At 39.3% G+C, this 19,961-nt stretch overlaps 1 protein-coding gene across 1 annotated transcript; it reads right to left on the bottom strand.

The window, feature by feature from the left end:
- Positions 1-1,225: 1,225 nt before the first annotated feature.
- Positions 1,226-18,460, bottom strand: LOC103480450 (phospholipid scramblase 1). The gene is made up of 8 exons (XM_008435401.3): positions 18,106-18,460; positions 17,515-17,600; positions 10,209-10,477; positions 9,169-9,211; positions 8,481-8,701; positions 3,764-3,925; positions 2,942-3,103; positions 1,226-2,847 (listed from the first exon to the last, which is right to left on the bottom strand). The coding sequence occupies exons 2-8, from the start codon at positions 17,525-17,527 to the stop codon at positions 2,788-2,790; spliced, it is 930 nt and encodes a 309-aa protein (XP_008433623.1). The 5' UTR covers positions 17,528-17,600; positions 18,106-18,460; the 3' UTR covers positions 1,226-2,787.
- Positions 18,461-19,961: the final 1,501 nt, after the last annotated feature.

The following is a 19,961-nucleotide window of genomic DNA, read 5'->3' as shown; positions in this document are numbered from 1 at the left end:
TTTAGGTTTCCACCTGGGAAAATTTTTTTTTTTCCAGTAAAATATAGTCTCCATACTCCATTAAGTAAACAGCCTTTAGGATCACCTAGACCACAGGTGCCAAACTCGAGGCTCGTGAGCCAAATCCAGCCCACTGTTGCCATCTATGTGGCCCTAAACACTCGGGAGGGCAACATAAATAGAACCTTCAAGATAAGTTGTGTGCTTAAATATCATTTAAATATAATTTAATCAATATATATAAAAACACTGCTCAAAAAAATAAAGGGAACATGTAGACAGCACAATATAACTCCAGTTAAATCAAACTTCTGTGAAATCAAACTGTCCACTTAGGAAGCAACACACAATTAGCAAGACACACCAAGATATTTATGGGTCTGCAGGACCTCCACCTCCACCGCAAATCACCCGTAAGACCAGCCTCGGTTTATTATTTTAGCACCTCTGGAGTCTGTTTCTGAATTATTTGATGCTACACAAAACACAATGCTGCTTTCTTGAAGCCTTTTCATCAGTTCACTTTGACTTTATCCTCCATGGCTGTTAAACTGTAAGAAGATGCCAAGACAAGATTTCTTGACATTTTGACAACTCACAAGACCTTTTAGACCCCCGTAACAAGCGATTGTTTAACCAAGCGACTGTTTATTTCTAAAGCACAGAAACATTATTAGGCCTGAAAAGTGACAGCTGATTTCTAACTACTTGTTTTCCACCCAAAAATGTGAAATTTGGGGATTTGAAAACTCCCAAATTATTTCCAAAATTGTCTGCAACTTAAATTATTATTTGGACACGGAATGATTTGCTGTGTTTTTTTCAGAAACATGTCCGGACATGTTCATGTAAGGGGTGTGACTGTTGTGAGAGAAACACGTTGAGTAAAAGACCGATAAAAAAAAAAACAGCACTTTCACAAGCTTCCAGGTGGGGGAGCTGTAGCACAACTAGTAACACCATTTTTTTTCTCCTTCGTTTTTTTCTTCTTTTGTTGTCCCTAAAGTAGGACGTGCATTTTATGTTTCCGTCAGCATCTTCACTGTAGATAAAGACAAACATTACCAACGTGCCCTCCGACTTTGGACCTATTCCTAAGAAAAAACGATTGTGGTTTCCTTTGAGACAAAAGTGGAAGCAGAAGTTGCACACACAGATCAAAGTCTTCGATCCCACCCCTCTGTCTTCATGCACAAATAACACCAGACCAACAATGACACAAATGCAGGTTTAAAGTAACATCGGTTTAATTTATGACTTTTTCATCCGTAAAAAAAATACAAAAAAAATTACAGATTAAAGACAGAAAGGAAAGTACAACTTCTGCCACTTGTATGTTACAAAAGCATGCGCTGCAAATGAAACCGAGGATCTGCACTGTACACGCTTTGACTTCTTTGGAGATGAGATTACTGGCACATTGGAAAGGGAAATAAATGTTAACAGTGAGCTTCAGTGGCAAAAGGAAAAAAAAAAAAGAAGTAGTTCACGGGGTCACGCCCGTGTTATCTTCACGAGCACAACCACTAGGAGTAGTGAATGAAAAGCAGATCATTTACATTCATCAAACAACCTGTTTTTTTCTATAAACAACGTAAACCACCATAAGGCGAGATCTCACACAGGTTCATTCAGAGTGTTGTTTTTTTTTTTCCAACTACGACAAAACACCATGAGGTCACGAACCACAACTTCTTTTTCTCTTTTTCTTTAGCTTCCCATTCGTGCCGCACAACAATTTGTCGTCATCCTGTTTTATTCACTTTTACACCGTGCAACCACAGGGAAACTGAGGGAAACTTGCAGGGTAAAGTTCAGCTGCTCGAGCCGTTTCCATGGCAAACACTAAACGGGCACGTTATCGCTCACTTTACAGTCTGCAGTTTTATCTCGCGCCACAGCCTGTAGACTGAAGGTGGTGAAGCAAACAAGGGAAATGACCGCTTCGGTAAATCCCATCAGCATGCAAAGACTCGAGGTTTCTTTTCTTTTTTTAAATCAGACTAGCAAAAAGACAACTTCCTTATCTGGCTAAATGATGCAAACTTTGAAAAGTAGCTTCACATAAAAACCAAACCTAAGAAGTGATACCGAGGTCTTTTTTGGCTTTCCTCTATGTTGCTTTGGTTAAACAGTAGCTAAACTAATAAAGGGAAAGTGAGCAGGTAGATTGGTTATAACATTCTACATTAGACTACAACACGTATTTACAGGATAGCATCTGTGTAAGTAACCTACATTAAAAAAAAGGTCAATTAAAAAAAATTGTTAGTTCTATGAATATTGGATCATAACTGAACCAAACTTGCAGAGCTGAAGTGATTTGTATAAAATGCAGACAATGGCATCAGTGACATGCTGCCATGACTTTAAAGACAAAGTGATTAATATACGCCTTCTGCATCCAAAAGGATATTGCACTTACACCATGTCTAATATGAATGCTTCATGAGCATGACAACAATATCACTTATTGTAAAATATATATTGACAAATTTCAACAAGAAAAAGCACAAAGAGAGAGAGATGGCAGCAGAAAGCACATTCAACAACAGTATGCTGAGCTGAGTAGAAGACAGGTGGAGTATATATATATATATATATATATAATCACAAATTAAATGAACATGTAAAAACTCTACGGAGTGTGGGGAACATCAACATGCTTCCAAGTAAGATCAAATTGGACTGAAGCCAATTTGTTCTTGCTTTATAAATGAACGCTGGAACGTCTGTTGAAGAAACCAAGACAGGCGCTGGACAACCGGGGTGGACTCAGGCACTCGGTTATGAAAACACAGAGCTGCGTTGGTTAGCCTCTCCCACTTTCTCGAAGAACATGAAGTCCTGCGGATGAGCCACGACAGAAAAATAAACGCCCCGTTAAGCAAGATCTCACGAGATAACAATCGGACACCGTCACTAAGATTGAGGAACTCACAATGAGGAAGCAGGCGCCCATGAGGACAGCCTTCATCTTTACGTCCAGGTCTATCGGGAACTGGATGCCAAAGTTGTCCGTGTCTGTGAAGACTTCCTTCAAGAGGCCACTCCACTGCTTGCTGATGCGACCAATGGACTGTCCGCCATCTTTACCCTTCAGCTACCCGGCAATGACGAAACACAGAACATACAGGCTCACAAAGGTGTCTTAAAACTACCTTCCTGCAGTTATATCTTTGAAAACAAAGCACATCAGATGTGAAAATATATTTAATAATATGGTCATCATTGTAATATTTGGTTTATTTTTTTACCATTTATATTTTATAACCAGGCAAGTAAAAGCACAAAAAAATCTAACCTATTTATTGAGTTCAGAAATAAATAAATGTTTCTCACTTCTGACTATAATAATTACAGAAATCGCTCACTTTAAATCTCTCAAGAGGAAAAAAATGATTGGGCCGGGAGCGTAACTCTGAGGGACACCAAACAACTCAACAGCAATTGATTGAAGTAGTTTAGTTACAATGTAAAGGGACATTTTTAGAGATCTTGGACTTGTCTAGAAGATCTGCAGAAACTACTGTGAATACATACTGCATGCTTATTGCATTACTGTGAATTTTCAATCAAATTAAAATGTTTTAAAAACAAACTAACCGTTATTCCTCATGTATTAAATAAACAGCATCCTACAGAACAAATCCAAACATAACCAAAAACCCTCATCTGTAAAGTCTGGCCAGACCGAGTTCAATGTGAGCTTATAGAACATTCACAGCTCAAACTGCTCCTCCGAGGACAGATGGGAGTTCACCTCAAAGTTGACGTCCCCACAGCAGTTGCAGGCGAAGCAGGGCCCCTCCAGTTTCAGCAGCGTCTGTCCGTCTGGTCCCTGGATGGAGAACTTTGGCAGGAAAGGATGCCAGTCCTGTTTGATGAACCCTACGGTGGTTCCCGGCGGCGCCTGGACCTCCATCTGCGGGCCGAACACAAACATTACAAGGTTTCCCCTAGAAAACCTGCTAAGCCTAGTGGTTGGTTGCTAGTCATTCATTCAGCAGCTCATTGAGTTTTTGAGTTGAAAAATGTTTAAAGTTGACAAGAAATTTGAAAATATCACTTGATAATTATGTTATTGAAAGATTGAAGATTAATACCTGAACACCAACTATAAAGTCTTAAAAAAATGCAAAGATTTTAAAAAGACTTAAATAAATAAGCAATGCTTAGCCTAGTGGGGGCACAAGTAAAGCCTGGTGGCCAGCCAGGCTTACAATACACTGGGGGAAACCCTGCATTAGCCCCACGGAGTTAGAAGGCCATTCACCTTGGCACCGAAGACTATATATAAAAAAATCACGGGGTCAGAAGGCTTCTGACGAAGTGCAGCAGGAATGATAATTGAAGCTGTGACGCCGCCATTGTGACACATAGAGGTAATAAATCTCACATGGTTCCTGGCTGGGGAGTGCACAGAGCGCCGTTGTGTGTGAGGGCATCGATTTGGGCATAGGCGAGTGAGAACGGAGAGCCAACGACAGGATTAAACGGGGTAAAGATGGCAGAGGATCGGGAATTAACAAGGAGACAGTTATGATGAATGAAAGGTCCATTCAGACTCCTAACAAACCTCCCCCGACTGGAACAGCCTGAGCAGAAAGGAGACGAGATGAAAGGCACAGGCCTAATTTACTTCTGGTTACATCTAGATGTGCAAATAGAGTTACATTCATTTCATTATAACATCTCAAATAAAAGTTCAGTAAGCGATCAGATGCACCACCATCACCAGTCACATTTAAAGATCAACATCATGTCATATAGTAAAAAGCGAACGTGATGCTGTAGTTAAACATTTTATGCATTACACATACCATTCCAACAAAGCTTTATTGTTCTTTTAAATCCCCTCTGCAGTCCAGTAATATAGGACACAACCAGTATAAACCAGAACTCCCTTCATTGCTGCTATCAGCCTCATTGCAGCCTCCCTGACCAGCCGCTCTCTTCTCTTCATCAGTTTTGGAGAAATGTCCCGTTTTTGCAGAGCCGCCATTGCTCCACCTTTTATTCAAGCTTAGAGGTTACCTTTATCATGCTGGCTTACACCAATGTGTTGAGAAACATGAAGTTAATCTATTTAGTAAGTCAACATTAGCTAATAAGCTAATGTTAGCTTAAATGCTATCATCCGCTGCGCCGTGGTGCCTGGCTGGGGGCACCACTTTTCTGTACTTTTCTCCTAATTGATACATTTGTACAATGATTTTATCAAGTCAAGAAACCTCTTCTGTGACAGTTAAACTTTAAGTAAAGATCCACAACAAAGAATCAATGCCAGAGTTCAGGAAAGTATTCGTTTAAAGGTTAGCACAATAATTTCTTTATTCATAATTTTGTCCTCTAAAATATTTGTTTTCTAGCTAAATAATGCAGACCATGTGTGTTATTAAAGCTAGAAAAAAAAGCTTTCAAATTATTTATATTTGCCTCATGTTGCATCACAAAAACCTGTATTGGTATCATCTTGGTAAATGTTTTCTCTAAACATTTCAATATCCACTGCATCTTTCTTACGGAGAAAATTGCTTTAATACAAGTTTTTCTCTTTATGCGAGTAAAACTATCTGAAATGTAGTAGGCAATGTAGCTACATCTGCATCAGCTTTCTCAACTTATTATTTATTGCTCATGTCAACATTTAACAGACAATGGAAGAGCAGTTCAATAAAAAAAGCTAGATGCTTTTATTGATTTTTAGATGATTAATTCTTCTCCTCTGATTTAATCAAGACATAAATTCCAGTGCTAATAATTTTAATTTACATTCAAGGTTTCCTCCAGTGTATGATAAGCCTGGCGGGCAACCAGGCTTTACTTGTGCCCCCACCACCAGGCTATAAGCATTGCTTATTTATTTAAGTCTTTTTAGAATGTTTACATTTTTGAAGACTTTATAGTTGGTGTTCAGGTGTTAATCTTCCATTCTTTCAATTACACATGATTATCAAGTGATATTTTAAAATTTACTGTCAACTTTAAACATTTTTAACTCCAGAACACGACGAGTTCAGCAAGTTTTCTGGGGGAAACCTTGATATTATTAGTTCACTTGCTTATGATTTGTCTCCCCATCTTATTTCTGGCACACACATTCAAATTATACAACTTGTAAACATGTCACACACAAAGATGCACGATCAATCAGGTACCAGAACTAGATATATTTTCAGCTACTTTGACCTTAACTGGTCACCGGCCGGTAAACAATTCAGCAGTTTTTTTCCCCTATTTAGCCAATGCATCGTAAATCAGGTAGCAAGAACACAACAGGTAGCAAGAGCACAACATGTTATCTGGCTTTTGCCAGAAGCTTCAACCTTCAAGTTTAGATATTTAATAAGAAACACACTGCATTTAGAAAAGCCTGGCAGCTTTTGGGACATTTCAGACGAAACGTAATGCTTCTGGGTGCCACAGACAGAAACTAAGCTTTTAAAATTGCTGCAAAGTTACAAACCACAGATTTCAAAACAGCACTGACCAGAAAGCAGGTGCTGCTGGTAGAGCTATAAGTAGATTGACACTCTGAAAAAGGTTGGATGAGCTAAAGGCGGCAGACAGCTGGAGAAACACTGGAAGCAACAAACAGCAGCAGCCGCCACGCTGCACGACTCTTCAAAGAACTGCTCTGGCATTGCGCGACGTTCGACTCAGGTCGTCTTATGAACAATCGCCAATTTAACCTCGAACCAAAACAATTTCTCTACAAATTGTGCTTTGAACAGATTTAACAGGTTTTGTAACTCATTTCTTTTCCCACACCACCTTTCCACCCCGCCGTCCCAAATCACATCTGGACCCGGGGTTTCAGACTCGACTCCAAATCATATCTACCCGTCTTTCCTCTTGTCGCAATTACTTCATCATGTTTGCTTATCAAGTTTATTCCTAATTGTTTCTCTTCTCGAATCGCTTTTTAACTGCCCTTGATTTCTTTTATGCTCCTAATCATTTAATTTAGAAAGTTTTATTGATGTATGCGGCTGCTTTCTAAGCTTTACGGTACCATTCCTGCATCTTTAACTTATCCCATTTATTAACTTCTTCTTGTGCTGAATGGATCAACTAGTTAACACGTGTAACTATAAAACTAGTGACAATAAAATAGACCCACTTAAAAAAAAAACAATATAGGGACATTTATTAAAGTTTTGGATTAGACATGTGCTTGTGTGAGATTCTCCCAGTATTATACGACGGTCTTAATTATCCTGATACTGTATCATACGAGTGATATAATTTAGATACCACTTTTAACACAAGCTTATCTAAAGCATAAAAGCATAAACAATAATTAAAGCCAGAAATTCACATACACCAGAAACATAAAGACAAAATCGTTCACTTTCTGACACTGAATCAAACTAAACTTTCCTGTTTCCGGTCAGTTGCGGAACCAACGTTATTTCTAATGGCCAAATACCTGAATAATGGGAGAAAAAAAGTTTCTTTTGATTCCTTTCTTCAGTCAGAAGTTTCTGAATCTAGATTACAACATCTGTGTTAAATGAAGACAGACCTGTGGGTGTACTTCAACTATTCTCCATTCTTATTTGCAGTGAATGGTGCCTGAAGGTTCATCTGTTCAATAAGCAGCATGGGAAAGTTGATCATATCATTTAGTCAAAAGACCGGATCAGTTTCATCACAAAGCCACCGTGATCCCAATCACATGAAAAATATGCGGCTCGAGCCAAAGAGGTGCACAACCTGCAAACCCGACTCTGTTACAGCAATTCTGCCAGGATGAATGGGCCGGAGTTACAGCAAACATATTATGAGAGGTTTCTGGAAGGAAACCCAAAACGTTTGACCCAAATCATGTCGTTCAAGAAGCAGTTCTACCAAAAACATGAAAAAAATTGTGTTAAGAGCCGAATTTGGAAAATAAATAAATAAATCTCTAATCATTCTGGACTTCAGAAAAAAGTAATACTTTTGCACTTCAAACAAACCTGGAATAGGAGAAGTTTAGTCCATTTTTTTGTCAAAATTAAAAAGGTTTGGTATCTTTTTATACAGTGGATAAATATCTGGTTTCTCCTCTAGCAGCTTTAACAATGTGATCCAGTCCTGTTCTTATTTTAATGTTGATACAAAGATTTAAGGAAAACGCTACAATAAACACCCACTAGACTGCAGGATTATTCAGGCGCTTTCTGAATAAATGTAAAGCCTATTTTTGTGCCAAATTGGATGCTGAATCTTTAGTAAATGAGAAAAAAAACTTGAAACAGCAGCAGACGGAGAAGGGCAGTTCTGTGCTACTTTAGCAGATTAAAACTCTTGCCACTCCTTTTTCTCTATCACTAAACCAATCCATAAGCATTCAGGGCGTGTCATAAACTTTCCCCTGGAACAATACAGGACGAGGTGGGGAAAATATCTACGATATGGGGGCCATTAGTAACTTCTATTAGTAAAGTCTTGAACCGTGTTCAGCCAACAGATATGAATTTAGGACAGACCTCCTGCAGGCAGCAGGGACACCAGCAGGAGACGCATCGGAAGGGCCGGATGAGGCGGATGACCTCCCGGTCCATGTTGTCCTTGATCTTCATGTCGAAGCTGCGCAGAGAGCCGCAGCAGTTCCTGGTGCAGCAGTCGTTCTTCTCCTTGGCCTTGTAGATCTTCTGGCCCAGACTGTTTTTGATCTCGTACTGGTTGTTCGTCTCAAACCCAATGAAAGCTGTGGGGGGGAGCGGGGAGGTTAAAACACTTCAGATAAAGATGCTTAAAATTGATCTTTCGTTGCAGTAAAATGCAGAAAAATCCTGGTTTTAATTTGATTATGTTCAGTCCAGAAAGTCTATTATTACTTAAAACGTTTTTGTTTGCTGCTTAATAAAGTTAAAAAAAAGTGTCTACTTTTTTTGTGTTCCCCTAAATGGAAACATGCCAAAAACAAAAGCATAGAAAACTTGAACTGTCCAAATAAAATAGGTTCAAATCCACAACAAAACTGGTTCATCAGGCACAAAATTCACCATCTCCAGTCGACATCTCAGTCCTTGTGATCCCACAGGAAACATTTTTGTAAAAACAAAATATTTCTCAGCATTCGTTTCTCCTCCCACACAATCAATGCTCTCAAATTAGAGGTTTTACTTTCTACATATGTCAGTGTGGAAAAAAAACTACATGAATAAAATGTACCTTCCAGGAGCTCAACTTTCTGATGGATCAGGATCTGGTCGATCTAAAATAGAATAAATGATAGATAAGAAACAGATAAACAAATCAGTATATTTAAAAATATTTTCAGCAAAGAGCAGAACTTAAAAAACAACACAAGCCAATCTTACAGTCACGTGTAAGATTATTTATTTTTTTTACCATTTCATCCAAGCCCGCAGCTTCTTGGAGAACTGTGAAACTGTACAAAAAGGAAATCTGCTGACTTCATGTTTTTCTTGGTACATTGTTCAAAGCTCAAAAGGCCAACAGGATAAAGTTTATATCTTGGACAGGACTGTTTTAAAGGGGTGGCATTATGCATTTTTCAGGCACATATTTTCATTTCACAACACACTCAAGTAACTATGTTACCTTAAGCTGCTATGAAAATGCTGTACTACTCAGAAGAAATGTGAAGGGTTGAAATTGGCCTCTGTCGCTTTAAGAATCTCACACTCTTTCCAACCCTCTCCCTTCAGCACGTCGTCACAACAGTACTCCACCATTATGCCATTTACAATCACTCTTAGAAGCATTGTTCTGAGAAATGGTTTGTATGATGAGCTTAGCAGAATCAAAGCAACACTCCAGGTATGTGTTTGATGACAGAACAACAATATGACATGACGCAAAGCTCAAAAAAAGTCAATTTGACATGAAGGCCTTCAATGAAAAGTTGAAGTGAGTTTATTCATGAGGCTTTAATAAGTTCTGTATCACCTCCGTTGAAGGAAAATAAGTTAAAAGAAAAAACATTTTAGCAGTGTTAAAAAGTTACAGGAATCATGTGCCACATGAGTGGATAAGAAGTGCGATAAGGCATGTTGAGTTTTTCACCACACCGGCAGAAACCCACAGCTGTTTGCTCACCACCAGAAAGGAAGAAACAATCATTAGAAGTGTTTTTTTTAAAAAAAAAACATTAGAGAACCCAGACCGATCCAGAGCGCCACGTCTGATTACAATGGCAGATATTACAGAATTTAGTTCATCAGATGTTTCCTCCTTTTCAGGCCTACCTGTGTTAGGTACTCGAGCCCGGGCGGGACGCCGACTGCAGCCGGAGCTGGAGACATTGCCATTGGCTGGCCACCGTAGTCCGGTCCTGGACCTGGAGCAGGGCCCGGTTGATACATGACAGGAGGCTGGCCCTGGTTGTAGCCCATGTTGAAGCCTGCTGGGGGAGCCTGACTGGGGTCTCCAGGATATCCCCCAGCCGGGACGGGGTAAGGGGGCGCGGACTGGCCGGGTTGTGGGTAAGGAGGATGGTTCGGAGAGCCTGGATAACCTACGGTGAAACACACACGTTCATCTTATACCGGGTCAAAACTGGATGCACTGGTTTTCTCAGTGAAAAGGTCATCTGCTGCATATTTCTGCATGTTTCCCCAGAATTGTCTATGACAAAAGAAGTCCAGAACTGTGACATGAAACGAGAACAAATAAAAGCAAATCTTAGAAGAATGTATCCCCCTGAGTCAATCTATTTTAGAGACCATTCTTGTCCAGCTCTCTTTACAAAAAAGCTCGAGCTCAAGATGGCGATCATCTGTTAGACATTACAGTTCAGGCCCTGCCACAGATTTTAATTGAATCTAGGTCTGCACCGTGACTGGGGCATTCCAACTTCCTCTGGTTGTACGTTTAGAGTCGTTCTCCTTCTGGAAGGTGAACTATGACCCCAGTCAGTCCGCCAAGATGGTGCTCTGCCACCATCTCAAAGGTGGCAGAGCACCTTTGAGATGCTCTGCCACCCAAACATCAATTTGAGGGTAAAACTAAAAAAAGGAGATTTGAAAACCACAATGCAAACCACTAGAAGAATAAAGCGGCTTATTGGTTTCTTATCTGGTGATTTGATGACATGCCACGTCCGGGCTTCTTCGTTTTCTTATCCAAAAGTCACGATGAGAGACTTTATTGAACAACAAACGGTGACTGGCCCGCGGTTGTGTGCGAGAGCCTCTATGCATCTGTTTATTCTGGATTGAGTTACTTCTCCCTGGATTCGATTATCCACTGAGCCGCAGAGCAAGCAGGAACATTTTACAGGAAGTAAACACCCAGCATGTGAAGAGTCATGGTTAAAAAAATAAAATAAAAACACCCACTTTCAGTTGTACGTCTCTACCTAAATGGAAAAAATATGAATGTCCTGGTTTATAATGGGGGGTAAATGTGACTCAAATCTTAACAGATGCCGCAGCATCATTTACTAAGCAAAAAAAAAAAGAAGGCAGCCAGAACAGAAGAGCTGTGTTTGATAAACAAAGTATATCATGATTTGTTCTCACATATTTGTGGAGGAATTGTGGCCTACTCCTCTTTCCAACACGGCCTCAGTTCACTGAGGTTAGCAGCGTTTCTGCACGGCTCGCCACAGCCGTTCAGCAGGTTGAGGTCTGGATTTTAACCCCTTAACTCCCTCCTCCCTCAAAATGCTTGCATGTCTGTTAATGGATCCATGAGGAAACTGGTGTCGTCGTGTCAGCTAAGAGGTTTAACTGAATTATTGCAGAACATTTTTTCCTTTCTGTGTCAGCCATTTTGAAATACACTGCTCCAGTTGGACAAAGCTACAACTGGTTAAACCAGTGTTTCTCAACCTTTTTTGGGTCAGTGCCCCCCTAGCCTTTATCCAGGTCCCTCACCGCCCCCCACCAAAGATTTTGTAGGCTACTTTGCACTGACCATTATGTCATCATTAATGTTACTGACTATTATTTTATTATTAATATTACCATCACTATTGTAGATGTTTTGATTTTTATGCTTGCTTCTGTATTTATCATCAAAAATAATTTCAAAGAACAAAAAAGCCATGTGAATAGAAATTATTTTCACAGGTGTCTATGAAAAATGCAATGAACATTCAACTTAAAATCGGTAACAGCAGCCAATCAGAGAGGAAAAAATACTCTTATTCTTTGCCATTTTCTAGTTGTTCTTCTCTTCAGTGTTTGTCGGTTTCTGTCGGTTTCTGTCAGCTCTGTGCTGCCTTCAGGAGAATGGGACATCAGAGTATCATCCATAAAACTTCACCCACATGGCATTTATTGTGCAAACCAGAGCTTTCAGTGGAAAAACAAAAGTTCCAGGTTCTTTTAATGCCATACAAATATGAGACAGAAACATGGATTATATTTTTATATAGACCTGACTATTGATTTATAGATTAATAGTTTTACTGGACAGAAATTACAAAGAACAAATCTGGTTCAAATCCTAATGAGTCAAATTGAAAATGTCATGGAGTCATCAGCCTCATGACATTAACACTGACATGAAAAATAATATTGAAGAAATAAATATATCAAATCTAATAAAAAACATAATAAGTGATCAGTTCTTTACTGTTATGGTCTGAAAGATATATTTATTCTCAGTACTAGATGTGGTCTCAACAAACCCACGACACTTCAACAATATTATTTTACCTTTTATCTGGAAATAGTATCCGTTTATTCTTGCCATACTGTCCTCTGTATTAATTATTGCTCAAAAGGTCTTGCCATACCAATTTATTCCTCTGTATTTACTTTAGTTTATTCTTGCATTTTGTTCTTCATTCATTTCCATTTATTTTCATTTGATTATTATTCTCTCTTTGTTTATTGCTCTGTGCATTTTAGTTTCTTTCCTGTTGCGAGATTTATTTTATCGTTTATTGATGCTCACCATCAGTAATCTTCACTCATCACCTGCTGCGCCGCCTAATCAACACATGATGTGTTTTGCATCATGAAACACATCATGTGTTGATTTTTCACTGTTCAGCGTCGGATTCTGTTTTTATGCCATAATTCACATCTAGTTCATCGCTCCGTTTTATGTCCCGCTTCTCCTGTTTCAGAGTTTTGCGCAATGAACAGGTCATTTGTTTTCTTAAGCCCCTAAGGTGCGCAGCGTTCGGGAAACGTATCGATGGGGAAAAGGCAGACTGACATAAACCTTTTAAAACAACGGAAACAATTTCTGCATTCTGATTATTGAAATTTAAAAGTGCTGTGTTGTTCCATCACCCCCGTTTCATACCGGACCACTTACAGCACCGGTGTTAACGCTATAAAATGAACGCTCTCTATCGTGGCATCACCCATTGAGGGATTTCTTTATTTAAATGGGTTCATTTTTCAGAGGGATACAAAGTCAGGGTATTGTAATTTTAGTAATTACATGTTTATAAGAGCTATTTTCTGTTGTCCTTTCATAGAAACGGGCAGCATCCAGATGGACAATAAAACTCTTTTTAATACAAGTTGCTGCTTTGACATGATCACAGAACTACACATCACAGCAACGTCATCAGCCGGTGTAATGCTGAGCTGATGCGGTGAAGCTACTAGCAGGAGCGGAGCTAAGAAGCTACAAACACTGAATAGAAGAAGAGTTGCCATCGATACAGTTGCAGCCAAGCATGTTTTAATGTTACACAATACAGTTTTGCCAAGTTGCTGACAGTCTAAAGTGGTATTGTTGTGATTGTAAGGTGTAAAGTTTACCTTCAACCAAACGCCCCCCAAAGGAATCCCAGCGCCCCCCTTTTGTAAAAATGTCCGCCAGCGCCCCCTGCCGTCCTCTGAATGCCCCCCGGGGGGCGGTACCGCCCACGTTGAGAACCGCTAGGTTAAACGTAACCTCTGAATTTACCTTTATAGTAATTGGGACATAGGTCACATTTACCACAATAACCACACGCGCAAAACAGGCCGAGATCTTTACCACATCACTCTTAACCAGTAGGACCAGGAGGAGCAGCTGGTGTATTGTCTTTGGTTTTCTGCAACTAAGGCTCTCTGCGTTATGAACAAACGTTGTTCAAGAAGTCCTGTTGATCATTCAGATGCAACTCTGTGAACCAACTTCATGTTGCCATATTATTTTAGAGAGAAAATGCTTTCAAAGCCTGCACAGTCGCAGACTGAACTAACTTTGGAGCGAATCTGAAGAGACGTCTTCTCCTGAAAATATTTGTAAATGTCTTAAATGACTTTAAGCAGAATGGACATCACTTTAAATGAAAGAAACCTACAAATGTCAACCTTTCTAGACTTATGGGTAGCAGCAGTTGCTTTTTGAAGAGCCTAACTGATCTCTTTCCAACTTTGCATTATGTTTACAGACACCTGCAGGCTATGCCCCGACCAACCAAACACTACCAGAACCTTAATGAGCAGCACCCACCAGATAATATACCCTCTGACTTGCCCATAACCGCTCTATAAAAAGTGCAACAACTCCATAACGACCTGCATCTGTGCATGAACTCCCCCAGCTTGAAGCTCTTTGTGTTTTTTTTGTTTGTTTTTTTACCACAACCAACTCACCATTAATGCCTTCAGCCTCTTAATGGGAGCCAAACTGGTTTTGATGTCGGCAGAATGTGTCATGTTGTTCAAAGAGACCATCGGTCTAACGATCCTGCCTTTCTCACCGCAAGCCAAATGACTGCACTTTACCGCAGAGAGACGAGCAAAACCCAAGAATTTACGAGACAGCCCCAGCATGGCGATGAGAAACATTGTCACACTGGACTCACTGTTCTGATTTACAAATGTATTTCTATCCGGTTATGAAAAGGCCACGAGGTTTAAAAACACATTTTTATATTTGAACTGCAGACATCTGCATCAGTTTGACCACTAACCGCTCCTGTCTCTTTAACGCGTTATGGTCTCAGTGAAACGATAAAACAAAATTTTGTCAGATAATTGTTTTTTTAATTATTGGTCATTAAATTTACATAAGATGGAAATTTCTCTTCAGTACCTGGCAGGAAGAGATCATACAGATAAACACCAAAGTCCACAGTAAAATGAGCCAATTTAAATAAAACTACATGTACACACAGATTAATTTGCAGATCCATAAAAGCTATTGAAAAACAATGTTTCTCAATGAGAGGAAGAAAGTACTGTTTAACCATTGTGAAAGTTACAGGTGAAAGACTTCATAACATATATGGCTTTTCTCTGCAAAAACTGAACTTTAAAGGTTTTCCCAAACAGAAGAAACTGAAACAACAAATGGAGATGATGAGAAAAGACATTTCTGAAGTGCGGACTACTTGTATAATTCATAAAGTGAAAGTTGGTTTGGATCCATAATCTTACTGACCTTGTTGTTCACCCGATTCACTTTGTTTCAATGTCTAAGCTAGAGGTGTTGTATTAAATGAAAGAACAAGCTCAGTAAATGACCTTTAAATCTTGGTCAACGTGTTTACTGATTAACTTTTTAAGATCGTTATCAACTTTGTGTGCAATTTTCATCTTTTACAAAGATTTGACCTGCCAAGACCCATTTTAGCATATTTGGATTTCTTGTTAAGTACAAGAGCATTTTCAGATATGAAAACAGTTTTTAAAATATTCTTTTTCTGACCTTCCTGTCGTACGTGATCATTAATTATATAATTAGGAGAAGGGGAAACGCAGCAGTGTGTGAGAAAACGGTTTGATTTGGAGTTCCCATTTCAAAATGTCTCCAGTGCCTCAGTGATTAGCACAGCTGGCATCACGAAAACAAAACAGTGGACCACAACCATCCAGAAAAAGCTTGAATCCAGGAATTCTTGAAATGCGTCTAAAAACGCTTGAAAATCACTATTTTTACAAAAAGCTTTCAAAAGTGATGGAAACTTTTTGATTGGCCAATGTGATGAGGAGGGTTAAGGTCAGCCCAGCTCAGTAACATGTCTGACTCTGGAGCTGAGGTAGTCACAGGCCTAAGGAATGACAGGCTCGCAGCGTCTGTGGGACTCGCAGCACCACTTCCTTGATGTTGCGAGGAAGTCAGGACGAAGTGATGTAGTGTTGATTTGTGCAATCATCCAGCCGCAGGAGTGCCAACAAGACCCAAGCATGCTAAACGGAGTTCATCCAGCATTACGGTTTTGAAAATAAAGATAAGGGGGAGACCTCCAGTGCAGATTGTATGCCGAGGACTCAGAGGTGGCTCGACTTAACGATTTCATGAGGTAAACTAAAAATTCAAAGAGTCTGTCTGCTGTGTCATGACCTTAAACAAGCTGCTCATACTCCAAAGCCCCTTCACTGTGGCCGAATTTTAAAAAGATCTGCAACAAACAAGAGGGCCCATTTTTTCCCCCACAGTGCTTTAAAACACTCGTTGCCAATTATCACAAAGACTTGATCCCAATTATTCCTGCCATGTAGATTGGGAAAGCCCTTCCCTCAAATTAAATCATTTCATTTATTTATTTTTTTACAGTTGCCAACCAGTCAAAGGTGTGTAGACAATAGGTGGCTGATTTTTACAGCATAATCTGCAGTAAGGAAATGTGGTAATCATGCGTACATTATGGTTCGATCAGTGTTGGTGTTAAGAAACAGCTCAGATAAAGGTATAATACTAATTTAACATTTTCTCTAAAAATTGTTACACATCAAAATTAATTAAAATACTTAACTATAACAAAAAATAAAGCCCTTCCACAAAAAGAGATTTGATTAGAAGTATAAAATAAGAGTTGGGAAGCAACAGAATGGAAACGTAAGGGTACAAAATTGCGTTATGAATTTGCAAAATTGTGAATCCATTTTCAGGATCTCCATCTTTTCTTCCTACCCGTGACATTTACTATCCCAACCAATGGAGCAAGATTATTGCATTTCCTCTGCTTTGCCTAGAACAGAGATGGGCCATCAGCTCCAATTCTGATATTTGACATTTACTCGTTGTTTAGACACTGATGTGACTCACATCTAGCCAAACTGGTTTTCTGTAATCCTGGTATTCGGCTCCAATGGCGAGCTTAATCCAACCAGCTGAAGGTCATGGGCCTCCAATTTGTTTTAGCTCTCGCATAGGAAGGGAAGTAAGAAATCTGTCCCACCTCTTTTTCACATTCCTTCACCCCCTTTCCAGGAAGCACAAGATTTGCATCTGCTTGAAAGTGAGGCGGACCGTACTAGCAGACGAAAGGAACTACAGGCAGGCACACGTAACGCCTACAAAACCTTTTAAGCAACGAGGGCGGAGCCCGCAGGACCAACACCAGAGATATTATCACGCTAGCATCTTAGGAACAAGTTTCAGATGTCGCCATCTTTCAGGAACAAAAGCCACGTGAAGGATCGAGGGAGGAGGACCGGCTCATGATTCATTGTTTTCTATGGAAAATCTGGGTTAGGCAAGAGTTGATGGAAAATTAAAAAGGCAAGTCAAACAATGTCACAATAGCTAACCGATGTGATAATAGGAGAAACCAAAGATGAAGGAAGTGCTCCAGAGGTCAGTGTCAGTTTTCATGACTGCAAAGTGGAAAATTGTAATCACCACTTGATGTTTATTATAACTTACCTGGAGCAGACATTGTGATTGGTGGAAAAATGGAGGAAGAAATGAGGTCACACTTCCCAAATCCCTCCCAGGGTTTCCTTGGAAAACTGAGGGAGGAAGAAAAAGGAGAGAAAGGATAAGGGGAGTTATGACTAAAAGCTGAAACCGTGGGAAAGCGAGGAGGGGAATACAGAACAGAAAAAATGTACAAAGTACAGCAACAAGTTAACAACCACAGCCTAACTGGACCTAAATCCAGCAAGCAAGAAGCAAGGCAACTCATGATGAAACGAAACTCCAATGTTTAAAGGAATAATCCTTTAATTTTTTTTTTCCAAGCTGCAGGCTGGAACAGCAAAGCTTGCAAAGTAAAAGTGGGTGTGTCGTGTTTAACCAGATACATCTGTCTGGGAACTCCAACATGCACTGAAATCTACCTAGAACTTGTTTATAACATATTCAAGAACATTATTTCTAATCTAGAACATGCAGTCCTGCTGTGGCCCGTTTCTCCCAGTCCTGTTCAAACTAAGCAGCTAAAAACACATAAAAGCTTCCGATAGACGTCTTAAGTACTGATTTGACTTTCAAAAAAGATGCAAAGCAACTTACGCGTCGATTTAAATCAAAAAGAAAGAGTAGAAAAGCAGGTGGTCGGTTCCAAAGTGGTACTTTCAGTCCTTTGCCCAATCTGTTTGTCGTTGCTGCTGCTGCTGCTGCTGCTGCTACAGTCTCTCCTCCTCTTTTTTCTCTCCTCCCCTTCCCCTAAGAGAGGTTTCTTTGAGCGTCCTTGTAGGGAGGCAACCCGTCATGGCACAAACATGAACATGGGCGTGAACCAGTCACATTCGAGTTAAAATCATGTTTGAATTATGTATGACGACCCAGTCAACCCACGGGTGAAAGGTGGAAATGTGTTGCTTGTAAGTTATTCACGTCAAGTTCAACTCGACGAATAAACAGACAGGCATTAAAAATGGTGCGACTTATACCTAGTTTCTAGTGCGTACATGTAGCTGGCATTACGGTACTTTCAAAATAAAAGCATAATTTCGCCTTCCTAAAATAAAGGCCGAAGTCGTTTGCCGAAAGTGATTTTGGCACCCAAAAAATTTACTTTGGCCATTATTTTAGGAAGGTGACCATATTGTTTTTACATAATCTGACTTTGACATTTAGAACAATAAATAAACGAGAATTAAAAATCAACATTATGACAGGTGAGGCCGACACTGAATTGGGTGGAAAAGAGAATCATTAACAAACGATTATTTTAATAATCAGTCCTTTATTTTTTTAACTCCATTATCTATTTTGTAGCTACTAAAACTAATTTAAAAAATACAAGGGTGTCCTAGAGTGGAGTTTCAAAATTTCATTCTGACTTAAAAAAAAAAAGAACAACATCAAAATGTTGCTTTTCTTGTGGGCGTCTCAGGGTGTTCAGCTTTAAATGGCGCCCTATTTCATTCGGCGATGTGCATGTCCGTTTCCACACATTTATCTGAAACCAAATTTAAAAATGTATAACGTTAAAATTCTCAAAAGTTATGCCTGCCATCTTAGTTTGTTTATATATTTATTTAGTTCTTGTTAATTTATTGACAAGATATAAGATATAAGATATAAGTTTGTTTACTTATATCTTATTTTACTTTTTATTAAAATCAATGGCAAGTTTTGGCCAAAAATAACCTTCGTTTCGTTTTTAATACCTTCATGTATTACTGTGAATTTATTTTTAAAAAGTATGTATTTATTTGTTTGTTAGATTTTTTTTTAATTTTTTTTTTATTTTTGCTAAAATTACTGTAAAGTTGTTCCACCCAACGAAAACCCAGTTTTACTTTGAAAGCAGAGTTGTTCCCGTAATACCATGTATATGGATGCATGATAAATAAACCAGGAGGTGGAGGTGGCCTTCTCGCACAAATTGAATGCAGCTGCAGGGAGCAGCTGTCTCATCTGTCTGTCACATTGCTAGAACAGCCACTAGAGGTCACCAAAACTTCAGAAAGCAGAAATTCAAATCTTCCTCATTCTGTGGTTATTATGGGACCTTGTCGATCCTGATCCGATTGAACCATCATGTCAACATGTAGATTAATGGCTGTCCCATTACTTAAAGTTGGACTGTAAGTGAAACTTCTGGTTCTCTTTCACCTCTAAGGTTACTGACTTAACTATATTCGCAAATATGACATGGATTCCAAAACTAACCAGGCGGACGGATCATAACCAAAAGGCCATCATAGACTATGGCCTTTTGGTTATGATCAAGAGGAACGAGTGTATTTTAATAATTTTTGACACTATATCTCATACATTTGAGGTACAACAAATAAGTTTCAGCAGCATTGTCTTCAGTGCTAAGATCCCACAACATGTATTACCAGTTCAGAGAAATAAGTAAGCCTTCTTAACTATTGTCAACACAGTTTAGGTTCCAAAATAAAAACTTTAAGTCA

Source organism: Poecilia reticulata, chromosome 18, assembly GCF_904066995.2.
Source record: "Poecilia reticulata chromosome 18, P_reticulata-male-v2, whole genome shotgun sequence".
Lineage (NCBI taxonomy): Eukaryota > Metazoa > Chordata > Actinopteri > Cyprinodontiformes > Poeciliidae > Poecilia > Poecilia reticulata.
The sequence above is the reverse complement of the archived record's forward strand: the minus strand, read 5'-3'. Positions and strand labels throughout refer to the sequence as shown.